Source organism: Bos indicus x Bos taurus, chromosome 25 (genome assembly GCF_003369695.1).
Source record: "Bos indicus x Bos taurus breed Angus x Brahman F1 hybrid chromosome 25, Bos_hybrid_MaternalHap_v2.0, whole genome shotgun sequence".
Taxonomy (NCBI): Eukaryota; Metazoa; Chordata; class Mammalia; order Artiodactyla; family Bovidae; genus Bos; species Bos indicus x Bos taurus.
The window spans coordinates 38,755,446-38,769,764 of NC_040100.1; the positions used below are offsets into that span (position 1 = coordinate 38,755,446).

The window sequence follows — 14,319 nt, forward strand, 5'->3', positions numbered from 1 at the left end:
GAGGTTAGGGCTGGGGCCAGGATAATGGTCAGTACAGATTCTGGCGGGGACATGTGCTCTCTCTCTCTCTCACACACACACACACACACACGTGCTGTAAGACTGGCAGTCTCTGGAAGGCGTGGGAGTGAGGTCAATCTTGGTGACAATACACTGAGTCTTGGGAAATGCTGTCACTGGGAGGCCAGGTAACGGGCACCCAGCATTTCTGCATTAGCGCAGGTGATGCTACGGTGGTCTCGAGATGAAAGTCACACGAGAACGCGTCTGCAGGAGGCCTGTGGGCCAGGCCCACAGGGTCAGAGCCAAGGCTGCAGAGACACAGAGGCAGGTCCTGCCTGCTGTCATGGACGCGGGGGGCGGGGGTGAGCAGCTCAGCAGGGCGTGGAGGCCCGCCAGCTCTGTGAGTGGGGGGCCATCACTCTGGGTCCCGGGCCCTTGCCCCCCATCAGTTAAAAGAATCTGGACTCTGTATCAACCAAAGGAGGCTCCACAGCTAAAACAGCCCACAACTCAGCAGCCTTAGGGGCTGAGTCATGGCTCCTGAGAGAGGGCCCCCGCCTGACCCCTCGCTGGTACTGGGGACCATTATCTCAGGACGCAAACCCCAGGGCAGGTCCCTGCTCAGCAACCCCCCACGGCCCTCATTCTCTCACTTTCTACTCTCCATCTACTGAACACTCCCTTCTTTATCATCTGTCCCCTGCCTCCAGCCCCTGGGAGAGTCCTGGGCACCCGGCAGGTGCCCAAGGGTGGAGAAGGAAGGGACAACAGCGTGAGAAGTCACTTCTCTGGGGACTCGTGGGGGACTTGCAGAAATGGCGCTGGCCATCTTTCTGCATTTCTGTTTGGGTCTTGTCTCTTCCCACTGCTCTACAGAACATGGACCTCCTCTTTTCTCTTTAAAGACAATCACCCGTGGGGCCTGGGATGAGTCTCAGATGAGACTCTGAGTCTCGGTGGCCTCCGGGGGCCCAGGCCTCACGCACACGTCTTGACGGCACCTCTGTCCCGTGGGGGGGAGGCCTGGTGCCCGCTGGCAGCCGGTGACCTCGCCATGCCACCCACGTGCCCAGCCCCCACAAGACCCACCTGGACTGGGCGATTGCCCAGGAAGTTCAGGTCCATGTTCTCTCCAAAGAGGTAACCTTCAGGGTGGGGGGTATCGAATTTCTCACCTCCCATGAAAAAGTGCGATGCGAAGTAGTTTCCTGGTTAAAAAGAAAGGAGGCGTGGCTGTAGACGACGAGGCCCAGCGCGGCCCACCGGGAGCATCTCGCGGCCCCGCAGCTCCGCCTGAGAGGGGCCGCTCCACACACGGCCCGGCCCCTCCACAGGCCTGGGCGCCCCCGCCCCACTCAGGGACTCACCCCGCTCCGACACCACTTCCTTCTGCAGCAGGTTGAGCTCTGTGCCCAGCAAGGACATGTCCCAGCCCCAACCCCTGGCACGTGTGTGCCTGACCTTGTATGGAGATACGTGCAGATGTAAGTTCAGAGGAGGTCAGACAGGACGGGGGTCCTAAACCCAGAGACACCGGTCTCTAAGACAAAGAGGGCGAGGCGGACACAGACACCAAGCGGGGCAGGCCCTGTGAGGACGGAGCAGAGGCTGGAGCGAGGGAGCCACAAGGCAAGGAAGCCTGGAGCCGCCGGAAGCCTGGGGACAAGAAAGGAGCCTTCCGCAGAGGCTTCAGAAAAAACCAACCCTGTGGACACTCGATTTAGGATCTCTGGCCTCCAGAGCAGTGAACATAAATTCTGCTGTTTTAAATCACCCAGTCTGAGGCACCTCATTACAGCAGCCATAGGAAATGAGTGGGCTTTCCTGGTGGCTTAGACGGTGAAGAATCTGCCTGCAGTGCAGGAGACCAGGGTTCGATCCCTGGGTCAGGAAGATCCCCTGGAGAAGGAAACGGCAACCCACTCCAGTATTCTTGCCTGGAGAATCCGGTGGACAGAGGAGCCTGGTGGGCTGCAGTCCATGGGGTCACAAGGAGTCTGACACGACTGAGTGACTAACACACACACCCCCCCAGGAAATGACACCTTCTCTGACCCCCAGACTAAGTCAGCACCCTCCTCCACCTCAAATCTGAACCCCAAGGACCTTTTGTACCTCAGCACTGACCACAGTTTAAACCGTGTGGATCTGAGTTACCTCGTTCCTACCCGACTCCCTGCAGGAGACCTGAGGCTATATACCCGCAGAATGCATGCACGCATGCTAAGTCACTTCAGTCGTGTCCGACTCTGTGTGACCCCATTCACAGCAGCCCACCAGGCTTCTCTGTCCCTGGGATTCTCCAGGCAAGAATAGTGGAGTGGGTTGCCATGAGTATCTAAGCACTAAATCCACATTTCTTATAAAAATAGATGGACGGGGCCTCAAACATGGGTCAGCTTCAAAGGACTGAGCTCACAGCCTCACTGGGGGAAAGGCTAAGAGTACCACCTCTGCCAAGCTCTCCGATCTGATACCTGCCCACTGTCGCCCTTTTCTCTCTGACACAGAGAAAGGCAGGGTGGCCACAGGGCCCTGTGGAGTGTGAGCCAGAGGGAATTCTGGGCCCTCGAGCTCTGCTGGGTGCCCGGCATGGATCCCAGTGTCCCTCCTAAGAAACGCAGCCTTGGTTACAGGGGACACAGCCAAGGTTGCCTAGGCCGGAAGGCTCAGAACCAGGAGTCCAGCCTGGTGGCTCCATCCGGCAGAGAACACAGATAGGACCGTATGAGGCCACGGTGTACTCCCGGCCCACGTGTGGACCAGGAATCAGAGCAAACCACAGCAAGAGAAAAGGAATACAGTGGTGACAAGTTAAAGAAACATCACAGCCCTGATTCACGGAGCATCACACGTATGTGCTCACTCGTCATGTTCAATTCTTCGTGATCCTGTGGACTCTAGCCCCCCAGGCTCCTCTGTCCACAGAAGTCTCCAGACAAGAATACTGGATTGAGTTGCCATTTTCTTCTCCAGGGGATCTTCACGACCCAGAGATAGAACCCAGGTCTCTTGCATTCCTACCAACAATGTAACTAGTTTCCCTTTTCTCCACACCCTCTCCAGCCTCTGTTGTTATATCAAGTATGTGTGAAAGTCACTCAGTCGTGTCCGACTCTTTGCGACCCCAAGGACTGTATAGTTCATGAAATTCAAGTATATCAACTATATTTTTTAAAATTATGGCTAAAACAAATCCACGCCTCCGTCCCCTCTCTGCTGCACGGCCGAGGGACAGTCGGCCTTGAACGGCTCGCCCCACCTCTGCCCGAGGCACTCAGACTCTGCCCTACTCACGGGCGTCCCAGTGACCTGGGTGACAAAACAAACGGCCAGCAAAACAGAGACCGAGCGCGCCTTCCTGGGAGGCTCCCGGCACCCCCGCGCGTGGCCGTTTTCCTTTATACACGTCAGCCGTGGAAGGACAGGTCAGGTGTAAAGCCTACCCATGTTCATCGTCTTCCAGGATGAGGAAAATCACGGTTGTTTCCATGACGACCCGTGGAGGCCGGCAGCGGACTTCTGGGGTTCCTTTCTGTGTTGTGTGTTCACTTTCACACGTCTGGCTGTACACATGTGTGTGACCATCATTTACAAACGAAAATTGGAAACATTTTAGTTTCTTAAACGAACTAACCCTGCTAAGGAGCTAGGTGCCAGGATGTGCAAAGATCTCCTTGGGATCAGAGTCAAAAGGCAAAGTGCTGGTCAGCGTGGAGAACGAGCCTGACTCAAGTGGAATGAGAGGGGTGGGCAGGATCCACACCACACAGTCAGGCATCTTCGAGGAGGTGCAGAGAGTAGGAACGTAAACCAGCCCCCTCTATGTTCTCCCCAAAACATCGGCTCTGCACCCACAGTGCTATCAAGACCCGAGTTGACCAGGAGACCAGAGTCTGAGACCCCACTGCAGACTGAATGTTTGTGTCCCCCCCGAATCCACATGTTGAAACCCAAGCCCCAACATGATGGTGTCAGGACGTGGGGCCTTCGGGAGGTGATCATGTCATGAGGAGCTCTGATGAACGGGGTCAGCGCCCTTGTAAATGAGGCCCCACAGAGCCCCCCACCCCTCCCGCCATCGGGGACACAGAAGGCAGCCATCTATGAACCAGGAAGAGGGCCCCCAGACAAGGAATCTGCTCGCATGCTGCGTTCTGGCAGCCCCAGGGGACGAGGACAGACCCCAGGGCCAGAGTGTCCAGATGTCTGGACCCACGTGTGCGCGTGCTCAGCCACTCAGTCACACTTTCCAAAGGTCATTTCATTAATATAAACTCGGGTGTGGTTGCAAAGGGTCTGTTAAGAAGATTAAAAGACACCCATTACACGATATCACTCTTCCCCAAGGAAATTCCAAGGGTTTAAGGAATTCTGTGCCAGAAACAGGTGAAGACCAAATGTACATTTCTTATTACAAATCACGACACCCCTGCCAGGTAAACTGTGATATGGACTGAGACACCCGGGGACCCTGCTAAGAAACGCAGCTGCCCTGGAACCTGGGCGGCCAGGTGTGGGCTTCACTCAGCCACCCAGGTGTCTGTCTGGACAGAGGGGAGCAGGAAAGGCGAGAAGGCCAGGAACGGTCCATCCATTCCCCTGGCCGAAAATCCTTTTCGCTTTACCACTGCACAGAAGTTCCTGGCTTGCTGACACCCGCTGCCGTCACACCCTAGCTGGGCCTGCACCCCAGGGGTCAGGAAAGCACTGTCCGCAGAGAGGGCTGACCACGGAAAGCCTCTCCAGGGCCATGAGATCACCTGCCAGGTGGGAGACAGCCCCTCGGACTATGAGCCTATGCCCCAAAACTCAGAGGAGCCAAACCCCAGGGCCCACCCACCGCAATCGGCCTGCTCAGGGATTCCCCAGGGTCGTGGTCACACATGTGCACAGAACAGTTCTTCTGCTCCCCACGCTCAGGTTGGGGAACTCGGTGCAGCCCAACCTCCTGGGGCCTCAGCATCCCCAGTAACACAAGGCCTCGGTCAACAACACCGGCTTCAAATGGAGGGCTGCTGGGAACGCCCTGAGGACAGGAGGAGCCGACTGTGCAAAGGAGCTTTGCGTGGGTGAGGAGATACCTGATAAACACCAGTGCTTCCTGGCCTCCCTGCCACGTGAAAGCCGTACCAGAGTGGACAGCGTAAGTGAAAAGCTCTCACCCGCCCTCCGTGGAGGGAAGAACATTGAGTTGAGAAGGGTTCTGACGGAGCAAAGCCTCTGCTTTGGTGAATCCCCACTTCTTTCGGGGGGAGAGGTCACACACACACACTTCTTTGGTGGACACGGCCTCCACACACGGAGCTGGGCCCTAGCGGCCACCAGCACACTCAAGTCCCAGCCGCTGACACAGCTAGGGGGCTGCAGTCGTCACCTGACCGTGCCGGGCCGTTCCCAGATTCTGCCCCCAGCCCCGGGAGCTGGCCCAGGACCGCAGACTTGGTCCCTGAGGGCCCTGGGGGTGAAGCCAACTCTGTGCCTGTCACGGAAGGGCGACACTGAGGCCCAGGCGGCTGGGGCTCCGTGGTCTCCTCTTCCTGGCTTCCCGTGCTGGGTTCCCCATCCTGGGTTCCAGAGACCGCCCCCACCCCCGCCCCCGCCCCCGCCAGGCTGTCAGCGCATGTTCCACTGGGAGAGCTGGTGTAAGCGCCAGTCTCCAAAGAACTCACAACGAAATAAACAGCACTTAGGAAAACGCTCCTGCCACTGAGTGAGGAGACAGAGGAAATCCAGTATTACTTCTTTTTTAAATATGCAAAAGATCCCACAAAAAGAGGAAGAGAAATGAATGGCAATTTACATACAAAAACATACCCAGTCTAAGTAAAAATAAATAAACTAAAACTACCACAAGATATCCACGGCTAACATCAAAAAGAAGAGCAACGTAACAGAACACGCACACACACACACACAGGTGAGAATGCAGAACCCCTGCAGCTCTGGTGGGGGTGTGAACGGGCCCCCACCACACTATAAAAGCTTCGGACTCTGCACACACACAGGGCCAGACCCATGGCCAAGAATGAAAACAGCCCAAGGGACAGGCGTTCAGGGCTGTGTCAGGACAGACACAGAAAGCAGCATCGCGGCTGCCAGGGGCTGGGGGAGGCGGCAATGGGACGGAGTTTCAGCTCCGCAGGAGGGCGACGGTGGGGCTGGCCACACTGCCATGGACGCGTGCTGAATGCCTCGGAACTACACATTTACAACGGGCAGGATGGTAATTGTCACGTGGAATTCACCGCAATTATTTTAAAAAGTGAAAAAGCCAAGGGCACCCAAGGAAATCATACTGGTGGGCACAGAAGCCAGTCACAAGAGTGTCCTCAGCGGCATCACTCGCGAGCCTGAACTAGAGCCCCCGCAGCACCCTCCACGCGAGCTCACTGCTGTACTCACAGATGCACCCACAGACGCCAGGGCGTCACGTGGCACAGACAGGAAACGCTGCCGCCCGCCCACAGCCTCAGCCTTCGCGTTGCCCGACATGCAGCCAAGAGCGTCTGTTTCCATTTACACCAAGTTCAGGAGCAGGCACGACTCATCTCCGCTGGAGCCCGAGCGGGCCTCCCAGGGAGGAGGGGGCAGAGACTGGGGAGGGGCACCGGGGGCTTCAGGGGCCGTGGCTGCTCGAGTCCACCAGCCCGCCCGCCGGGTGACGACCCAGCATATGAAAGCCCCTGCCCTGTGCGTCTCCCCAGTATGTGACACTGTGACCGTGGACATACATGTGCACATGGACATACGTGTGTACACACTGCATGTTTCCGCAGCACCGAACTGAACACAGTTCCTCCTTTCAGGTCCTCCTAAAGCACCGAGGGCACCCGGTCACTCAGGGCCATCACAGGATCGCAGGGACAGGACCCCCAGGGTAACAGAAAGTGGAGGCTATCTGAACAGTGGACCCCAGGGCTGACCGAGGGGACCCAGCACCCTCTCCGGAGGCCAACATCTCAGGCACTGGGCACGGAGGACCAAGCCAACACTGCGTGGGATGAAAGGATAAGAAACCACCATTCCCCAGCCGTGCGCCTACTCCCAGCTCAGGGTCAGTTGGCCAGTGATCTCTAGACAGCGAGGGACCCCCACTCCACTCCACACCATCAACTCATCTGCAGATGGGCAGGGTGCAGGCCGGGCTCCCCCAGCTCCCAGGAGCCGAGCAGATGCCAGGACAGTTGGCAGAACTGAGCGATTCCACTGCTGTTCACTGAGCCTGCGCCCAACGTTGCGGGGGCGGCATGCAAGGCCCCACTGCCCTTTGTTTCACAAAATAACACGGAAACGTGAGGCCCGACGCCTGTGCCAGACCACACGGGAACACACAGGAATGGCCCCATGCCGGCGGCCAGACTGGGGGGTGAGGCGGGTGGCAGTGGTCACCGCCCGGCAGGTCATCCAGGAAGTGCAGGACTTTCCCAGGAAGCTGCCAGGCCTGGGAACACTCGGGCCGGGGCCAGGTCCCGCCCGCCAGCTCCCGTGGACTCGCCGAGTCTGGACTGAGGGGCCCGGGCACCAGAGGTTAACTTAACGCTATAGGCGCGGAAGTGGGGCCTCACTGCAGGCGACCGGCCCAAGGTCACGGGGCAGCTCAGGGCACAGGGCCTCTGGACCCCGAATCCAGGCCCCTCCTGCCATGGCTCCACAGGCAGGAGGTGACTCCCTCTCCCAAGGCTGGGCCGAGCTCCGCCTGTGCCCACCCAGTGCATGTGGTCAGCACAGCTAGGCCACCCCAACCGTGAGGAAGTGCACACCCATACCCTTTTGACCCTGGGTAGCCGGGCCCTCCATGCCACAGCCAACCTCCAGGCACGGGATGAAAAGTCCACTGGGCAGCCGGCCTGCCCAGCACAAGCCCGGGCTTCCTCCCCTGATGCCAGCTGAGGGGGCAACACAGCAGAGCCCAGGAGCCACGTAAAGGATGCACAGACCCCCAGAACCCCGAGGGCAAGCGCCACGATGAACCACAGCCCCAGTGGGCACAGGGCACAAGCATCCACCGCCGAGGTGTCTAAACCCGAGCGACCCACGGCTTCTCCCTCAGCGAGACAGGTCCTCGCGTGCCCACCGCCACCTGCAAGGGCTTTTGCTTCCGCTTCTACCTAAAGCAGAAAGGTTCCTTGTTGCTGCATAACAAAAAACGTCACCAACCGAGGCTCAGAAGATACCGCTTGTTTATACAGCTCTTTCAACGACAGAATCCAAACTGAGTTCACGTGAGCCAAAGCTCAGAACCGGCTCTGCCACGTGAACGGTGCAGGGCGCACGATGCCAGCCACAATGGCATAGAGCTCTGAGACCACCGAGAGCAGGTGCAGCCCCTTCCCCACCCCCGCCCCTCCACCACCAACCTCGGGGCTCTGAATGTAAGCTCACGGCCCCCAGGACATTGATGGGGCCCAGGGACCCAGAGGGTCCCCTGGGGGATACAGAGAGTACTCCCTCGTCTGGAACACCTGCCTCGGTTCTTCCCTTTAGGCACCAACTAACCAGAGTCAGCAAGGCCCCATCCAGAAGGGCAAACCCAACACAGGTGGCAGCGGTCACGAGCAGACACCTCTAGATGCCACCAACACAGAAGCATACACCCAAAGTCTCCTGGCACGCACCTTGGGCCCCTCATCGTGTGGCAGGCCCAGAAGTCCACGGACCCCCGGCTGCCACCTCGGGAATAAGATGCAGCCCAGCGACTTCTCTGGTGGTCCAGTGGCTAAGTCTCCGAGCTCCCGATGCCTGGGGCCTGGGTTCAACCCCTGATCAGGGAACTAGACCCCACATGCCACAACTAAGACCCGGTGCAGTCACATAAATAAACCTTGAAAAAGGAGAAAAGTGAGCAGCCTGCACACTACAGAAGCGGGTGTTTCCTACAAGGCTGGCTGCACAAGCATTTATTAAACACCTGCTGTGTGCAGGCCCGGGTGCTGGGAGACAATGGGCACAGTCTGATTTCTAGCTCCTTTGCCAAAGAGAACAAAAGTCTAGCGTCATGAGGACATGGCAACGTTCCAACGAGATAGTGAAAGTGTTAGTCGCTCACTCTTTGTGACTCCATGGGCCGTAGCCCGCCAGGCTCCTCTGTCCCTGGAATTCTCCAGGCAAGAATACTGGAGTGGGTAGCCATTCCCTTCTCCAGGGGATCTTCCAGACCCAGGGATCAAACCTGGGTCTCCTGTGTTACACATTCCTTACCGTCTGAGCTACTAGGAAAGTCCCTCTGATGAGATAAAGGAGGTGAAAATGCTCTGAAAGGACACGCACCTGACCCACAAAAGGCTCAGGTCCGGGGCGTATTTCACGTCCACCTGAGGTGCTGGTGGGTCAGGTGGCTGGCGCCCCTCCTGGGTGACCCATCCCTGCCATGACCTCCCTCAAACACCAGGGCAGGGCCGCAAAGAAGCACAGGGCTGGGAAGACACGCGAGTAACCCAGGAGGAGGAACAGCCAACCATGGAGCAGCAGCCCATGGCCAGGCGCTCCTGTGGGGACCCTGTGCGCCCCAGGCTCCCCCGGCAACAGCACCCTTCTCCCTCAGGGCTCCAGCCAGGTGTCTAACGCCTGCTCTAGCCCTCGGCTGGGGACCGGCCACCTGTGTGAAGGGGGCAAGGGACAGCAGGGCAACAGCGTGCAGAAATTTACCATCAACTGATCTCCGATGAAGGTACAAAGGCAATTTGATGGGAAAAGAGAAGTCTTTTCAACAAATGCTGCTGAAGTAACTGAATATCCATATGCCGGAAATAAAAATACAAAAACCGAGATCTTGACCTCAAACTATACGTTAAAAGAATTAACTCAAACTGGACCACAAACCTTAATGTTTCAGCTAAAACTATAAAATTTTAAGGAAAAAAACAGAGGAGAAAAATCTCTGTGGCCCTGAGCTAGGCAAAGATCTTTAAGGCATAATTCCAAAAACATTAAACGTTAAGACAATTGGGGAATTCCTTGGCAGTCCAGTGGTTAGGACTCCACATTCTCACTGCCAAGGGCCCAGATTCAATCCTTCCTTGGGGAATGATCCAACAAGCCACAGGGTGTGGCTAAAAAAAAAAAAAAGAAACATGATAAACTGGACTTAACCAAAATTTAAAACTTCTGCTCAAAAGGCACCATTAAGAAAATGAAAAAGACAACCACAGACTGCCGGAAAACATTTACAAATCACAGAGCTGATACATGAATTGTATCATCGTATCCAGAACCCATAAAGAACTCTCCCCACTCAATAATAAGACAATGCAACTTCTGAAAAGTGAACTAGCCTAGTAGAGCCACGCCCACCCCATCCCTAACCTGCCCCCCAACCCCGCACGCAAAGGATATACAAAGGCCAATAAGCGCAGGAGAAGACCTCAACAGCATTAGTCATCAGGAAAATGCAAATCAAAACCACGCGATACCACTGCACACCCACTAGGACGACTCTAATTAAAAAGGTAGACGATAACAAGGGTTGACAAGAATGCCGGGAATTTGGAACCCTCACACACTGCTGATGGGAATAAACGAAGCAACCATTATATTATGGAAAACAGTTCGGCAGTTCCTCAAAAGGTTAAACAGATGACCCAACCCTTCCACTCCCCCGTATATACCCAACAGAACTGAACACACCACACACATGGCCACGAATGTTGACAGCGGCATTATTCCTAAGAGCCACAAGGGGAAAACACCTCAAGTGTACGTTAGCTGGTGAACAGATAAACAAAACGCACTACAGCCACACAGTAAAGTACAATGTGGGTGAGCCTCAAAAACATCATGCCAAGTGGAAGAAGCCAGACACACACACAAAAGGCTGATTCCAGCATCCGAAATGTCCAGGAAGGACTAACTTTAAAGACAGAACACAGATCAGGGATGGGGCGGGGGTGGGGGTGACGGCGGAGAGCGCCTGTGAACGGCAGGAGGCAAGGAGACGTTGAGGGGTGATGGGAAGGTCTGAAACTGACTGTGCTGACGGCATCAGGATTCTGTAAGCTTACAGAAAGTCGTCAGACCACGGGTTTACAAAGAATGAGTTGTACGGCACAGGACTGATACTGCAATAAAGCTGTTACGAGTAAAATAAATAAATACAATGAAAACAAAGTGAATGCGGTTAAATTCAAGTTACGTACGTTAGTATTACAGTGTGCGCTGAAAATTGTGAAGTAAAAGAAAATTGGACAGGAGATTTTTAAAAGTCCTCACCCCACCCAACCCCCCCACACACAAATGATTATTGCAATAATCATTTCCCTGATATATACATATACACCCATGTCAAATCATTACCCTATATACTTAAAAGTTATACAATGTTATGTGTCAATTATATCTCAATAAAGTCAGAAAAAAATTGGACAGTGTTACAGACATGTTAAAAATAAATATTAGCAGGGGTTCTTGGGTGGCTCAGTAGTAAAGAATCCATCTGCCAATGTAGGAGACATAGGTTCAAGCCGTGGACTGCAGCCAGCCAGGCTCCTCTGTCCATAGGACTTTCCAGGCAAGAACACTGAAGTGGGTTGCCGTGTCCTCCTCCAGGGGATCTTCCCAACCCAGGGATCGAACCCACATCCCTGTGTCTCCTGCATTGGCAGGCTGCTTCTTTACAGCTGAGCTACCAGGGAAGCCCAACTGAGCCCATACGCCACAACTACTGAGCCTGGAAACCCCAAGTACTGAAGCCTGGGAATGCTTAGAGCCGGTGCTCTGCAACAAGAGAGCCACTGCAGTGAGAAGCCCAAGTCCCCCAACTTGAGAGTATCCCCCACTCGCTGCAACTAGAGAAAAGCCCACGCAGCAACAAAGACCCAGCTCAGCCAAAAATAAATAAACAACATTTTTAAAAAAAGATCTCAAGCAAATTCTAGCTCCCAATGATTGTCCATAACCGAATCAACAAAATTGGCAGAGACCTGAAAAGATAACAACTTTCTCATAAACTGATTGTACAGTCCAGAGGTCCCAAAAATCATATCAACCCCCCCTTTCATCCCCAGCCCACTCTTGAGGAAACATACTCAAGTCTTGCTTAGGTCGCCGACTGCCTCCCAGAACAAGGTGGCCTGAGAGAGAAGGAAGCAGAAAGGGCAGCCTTTGGACTGGACAGGCCCAGGAGGGCACTAATCTCGCTGGCAGCAAAACCGAGGTGCACATGGCATTCACTTGGGTGCCAGCCCCAGTCGATTAGTTGTGGCTGACTCGGGTGTCCAGGATCGGTAGGGGTGTCTGGACCGATTAACAAGGTCAGCCACGCAGAACACAAAAGCAGTGCTCTAAGTGCCTTGCATTTGTGATTTCTTCTCCAAGCGTCCAACTGAAGGGACATGAGGTTTGCTCTGGTCCCAGGTGACCACCTTAAACTTATTGCTGTCTCTGCCAAGCCACAGCTAACTGCTATTAGAGTCTGAATGGATCACCTAATTTCCTCTATAAGCCAACACAGCAGCTAACAACTTGTGAAGACGTCTTAGGTGCTAAGCACTGTATGAGGATCAGCCCATTTTACAGATGAGGAAACTGACCCAGCGGGCTAGGTGGCTTGTCTAAGACTAGGAAGACTCAGCCAAAGGTGATCAGGAAGAAGATCAGAGATGGAAGAGGATGACTTCAAATAACTGCTCCATCAGGTCTGGGATGTCAGCCTCCAGGGGATCCCCACACCAGCCGGGGCTTCCCTGTAATGTGCCAGGGACCAAGAAGGCATGGAGATCTCCCACGCCTATCAGGGAACAGGGCTCTCTGGCCCAGCTCTGACCGACCCCAGCTGTGCTGGTCCCCACCCTGTTTATTTCTGGTGGCCCCAGACACTTACCTTCTCTCCCCTTCCAAAATGAGAGCAGAGCAGTTCTCAAATTTGAGTGCACAGTCAACTCACCCTGACAATGGGTTTTAGATGCAGGTTCCTAGGCCCCCAGCAGACCCCTAGGAAATCTGAGGCCGGACCTAAGGAACACACCTTAAACAAGCTTCCCCATGGTCCTGGACCATACTCAGGGGACACGTGGCCTGGGGGATGCCCACAGGCCAACTGAGAGGCCAAGAAACCACCAACAGGATACAAATCTGTAGAAGCCAGAATCAAAGGCCCCAGTCTGAAAGTCCCCACGAGGCCCAAATACCCTGTCCTCCTACCCGGCAAACGACCAGATGAGGAGATGGAGCATGAGGAACCCGAGCTAAATCCCCAGGTCAGGCCACTCTGATGGTGACATCAGAGGCAGGAGAACAGTGTGTGTGTGTGTGGAGTGGGGGGAGTTGGGGGCTGAGGTGGGGAGAGGGACAGCTGGCCTGGGAGCCAAACTCCTGGTCCAGCTCTGAGACCCTGGGAAAGTCACTTCCTCCCTGGTGGCCCACATCTCTCAGGCACAAAAACGGTTGGCTGGAGAACCTGGTAGGTCCCCTCCAACTATCCCCTGGTTCTTCAGCAGCGACTCCCAGCTCCTCTCCCAAGGGCAGTAATGCCTCCTTGGGCCCAGGCCCACTCCCCAGCGCCTTCCCACCCACCCACTAAACACACGCGCCAGGCCACGGGAGAGCTAAACCTCTGTCCAGACGGGACAGAGAGGGGACCGTACAGAACCCTGGCCGGATCTCCACACCGAGCCACCGAAGAAGGCGAAAATTGGAGATGGAGTGATGTCGATCCCTTTGACAATGACCACTTTGTAAGCGCAAGCAAAGAGCCGGGCACGGGGTTGTCCTTGCCAGCTGCGCGCCCCAAAACCTCACCTGGTCCTTGGGGAGGTTTCCTATCGAGTGTCTCCCGGGTGTGCAGCCGTGGGAGCGTGCAGCGCGCAGGGGCGAACTGACTGACCCAAGGTCACCCGGCCGGGCAGCGGCAGTCAGCGCCGGGCCGACCCTCGCCCCAGGGTCCGGGTGGAGGTCGCGTGGAGCCCCAGACAGGGAAGCTGCAGGAAGGGCCGCGGGGCTGAGCAGAGCCCCCAGCCCACCCTCCGCCGCGGGGCCCGCGGCAAGGCCCCGCTGCCCGCTGCCCAAGCGCTCCAGCCCGCGCGCCTCGCCGTCCGCGCCCGGGGCAGGAGCCCCGGGCGGGGCCAGGGCTGGAGTCGGGGCGGCCACTCACCGGACTTTGGGGGGTAGCGATAGGCCGAGTTCGCTTGGATATCGATGTCCTCCACGCCCGCGATGCGGCGGCTCAGGATGGAGCCCATGATGGGCGGCGGGCCGGGCCGAGGCTGGGGCGGCGGCGGCGGCGGTGGCGTCCTCACGCGGACATGGCCCGGACCAGGCCGCACGGACGCTCGCCCACGGCCGCGGGCGCACGGCCTCCCCGAGCCCCCACCCCCGGCTCGG

General features: G+C 56.3%; 1 protein-coding gene across 9 annotated transcripts in view; it reads right to left on the reverse strand.

Annotated features, from left to right (window-relative positions):
* Positions 1-14,319, reverse strand: part of MGRN1 (mahogunin ring finger 1) — a 36,647-nt gene extending 22,328 nt beyond the window's left edge. For 4 of the 9 annotated variants that reach the window (XM_027527982.1, XM_027527983.1, XM_027527984.1 and 1 more), the window contains exons 1-2: positions 14,090-14,297; positions 1,093-1,211 (exon numbers count right to left, since the gene is read on the reverse strand). In XM_027527982.1, the coding sequence (XP_027383783.1) occupies positions 1,093-1,211; positions 14,090-14,177 (207 nt within the window). In that variant the 5' untranslated portion in view covers positions 14,178-14,297. Of the gene's footprint in view, positions 1-1,092; positions 1,212-14,089 lie in introns of all 9 variants that reach the window. The other 5 variants (XM_027527989.1, XM_027527988.1, XM_027527979.1 and 2 more) reach the window with 4 other exon arrangements.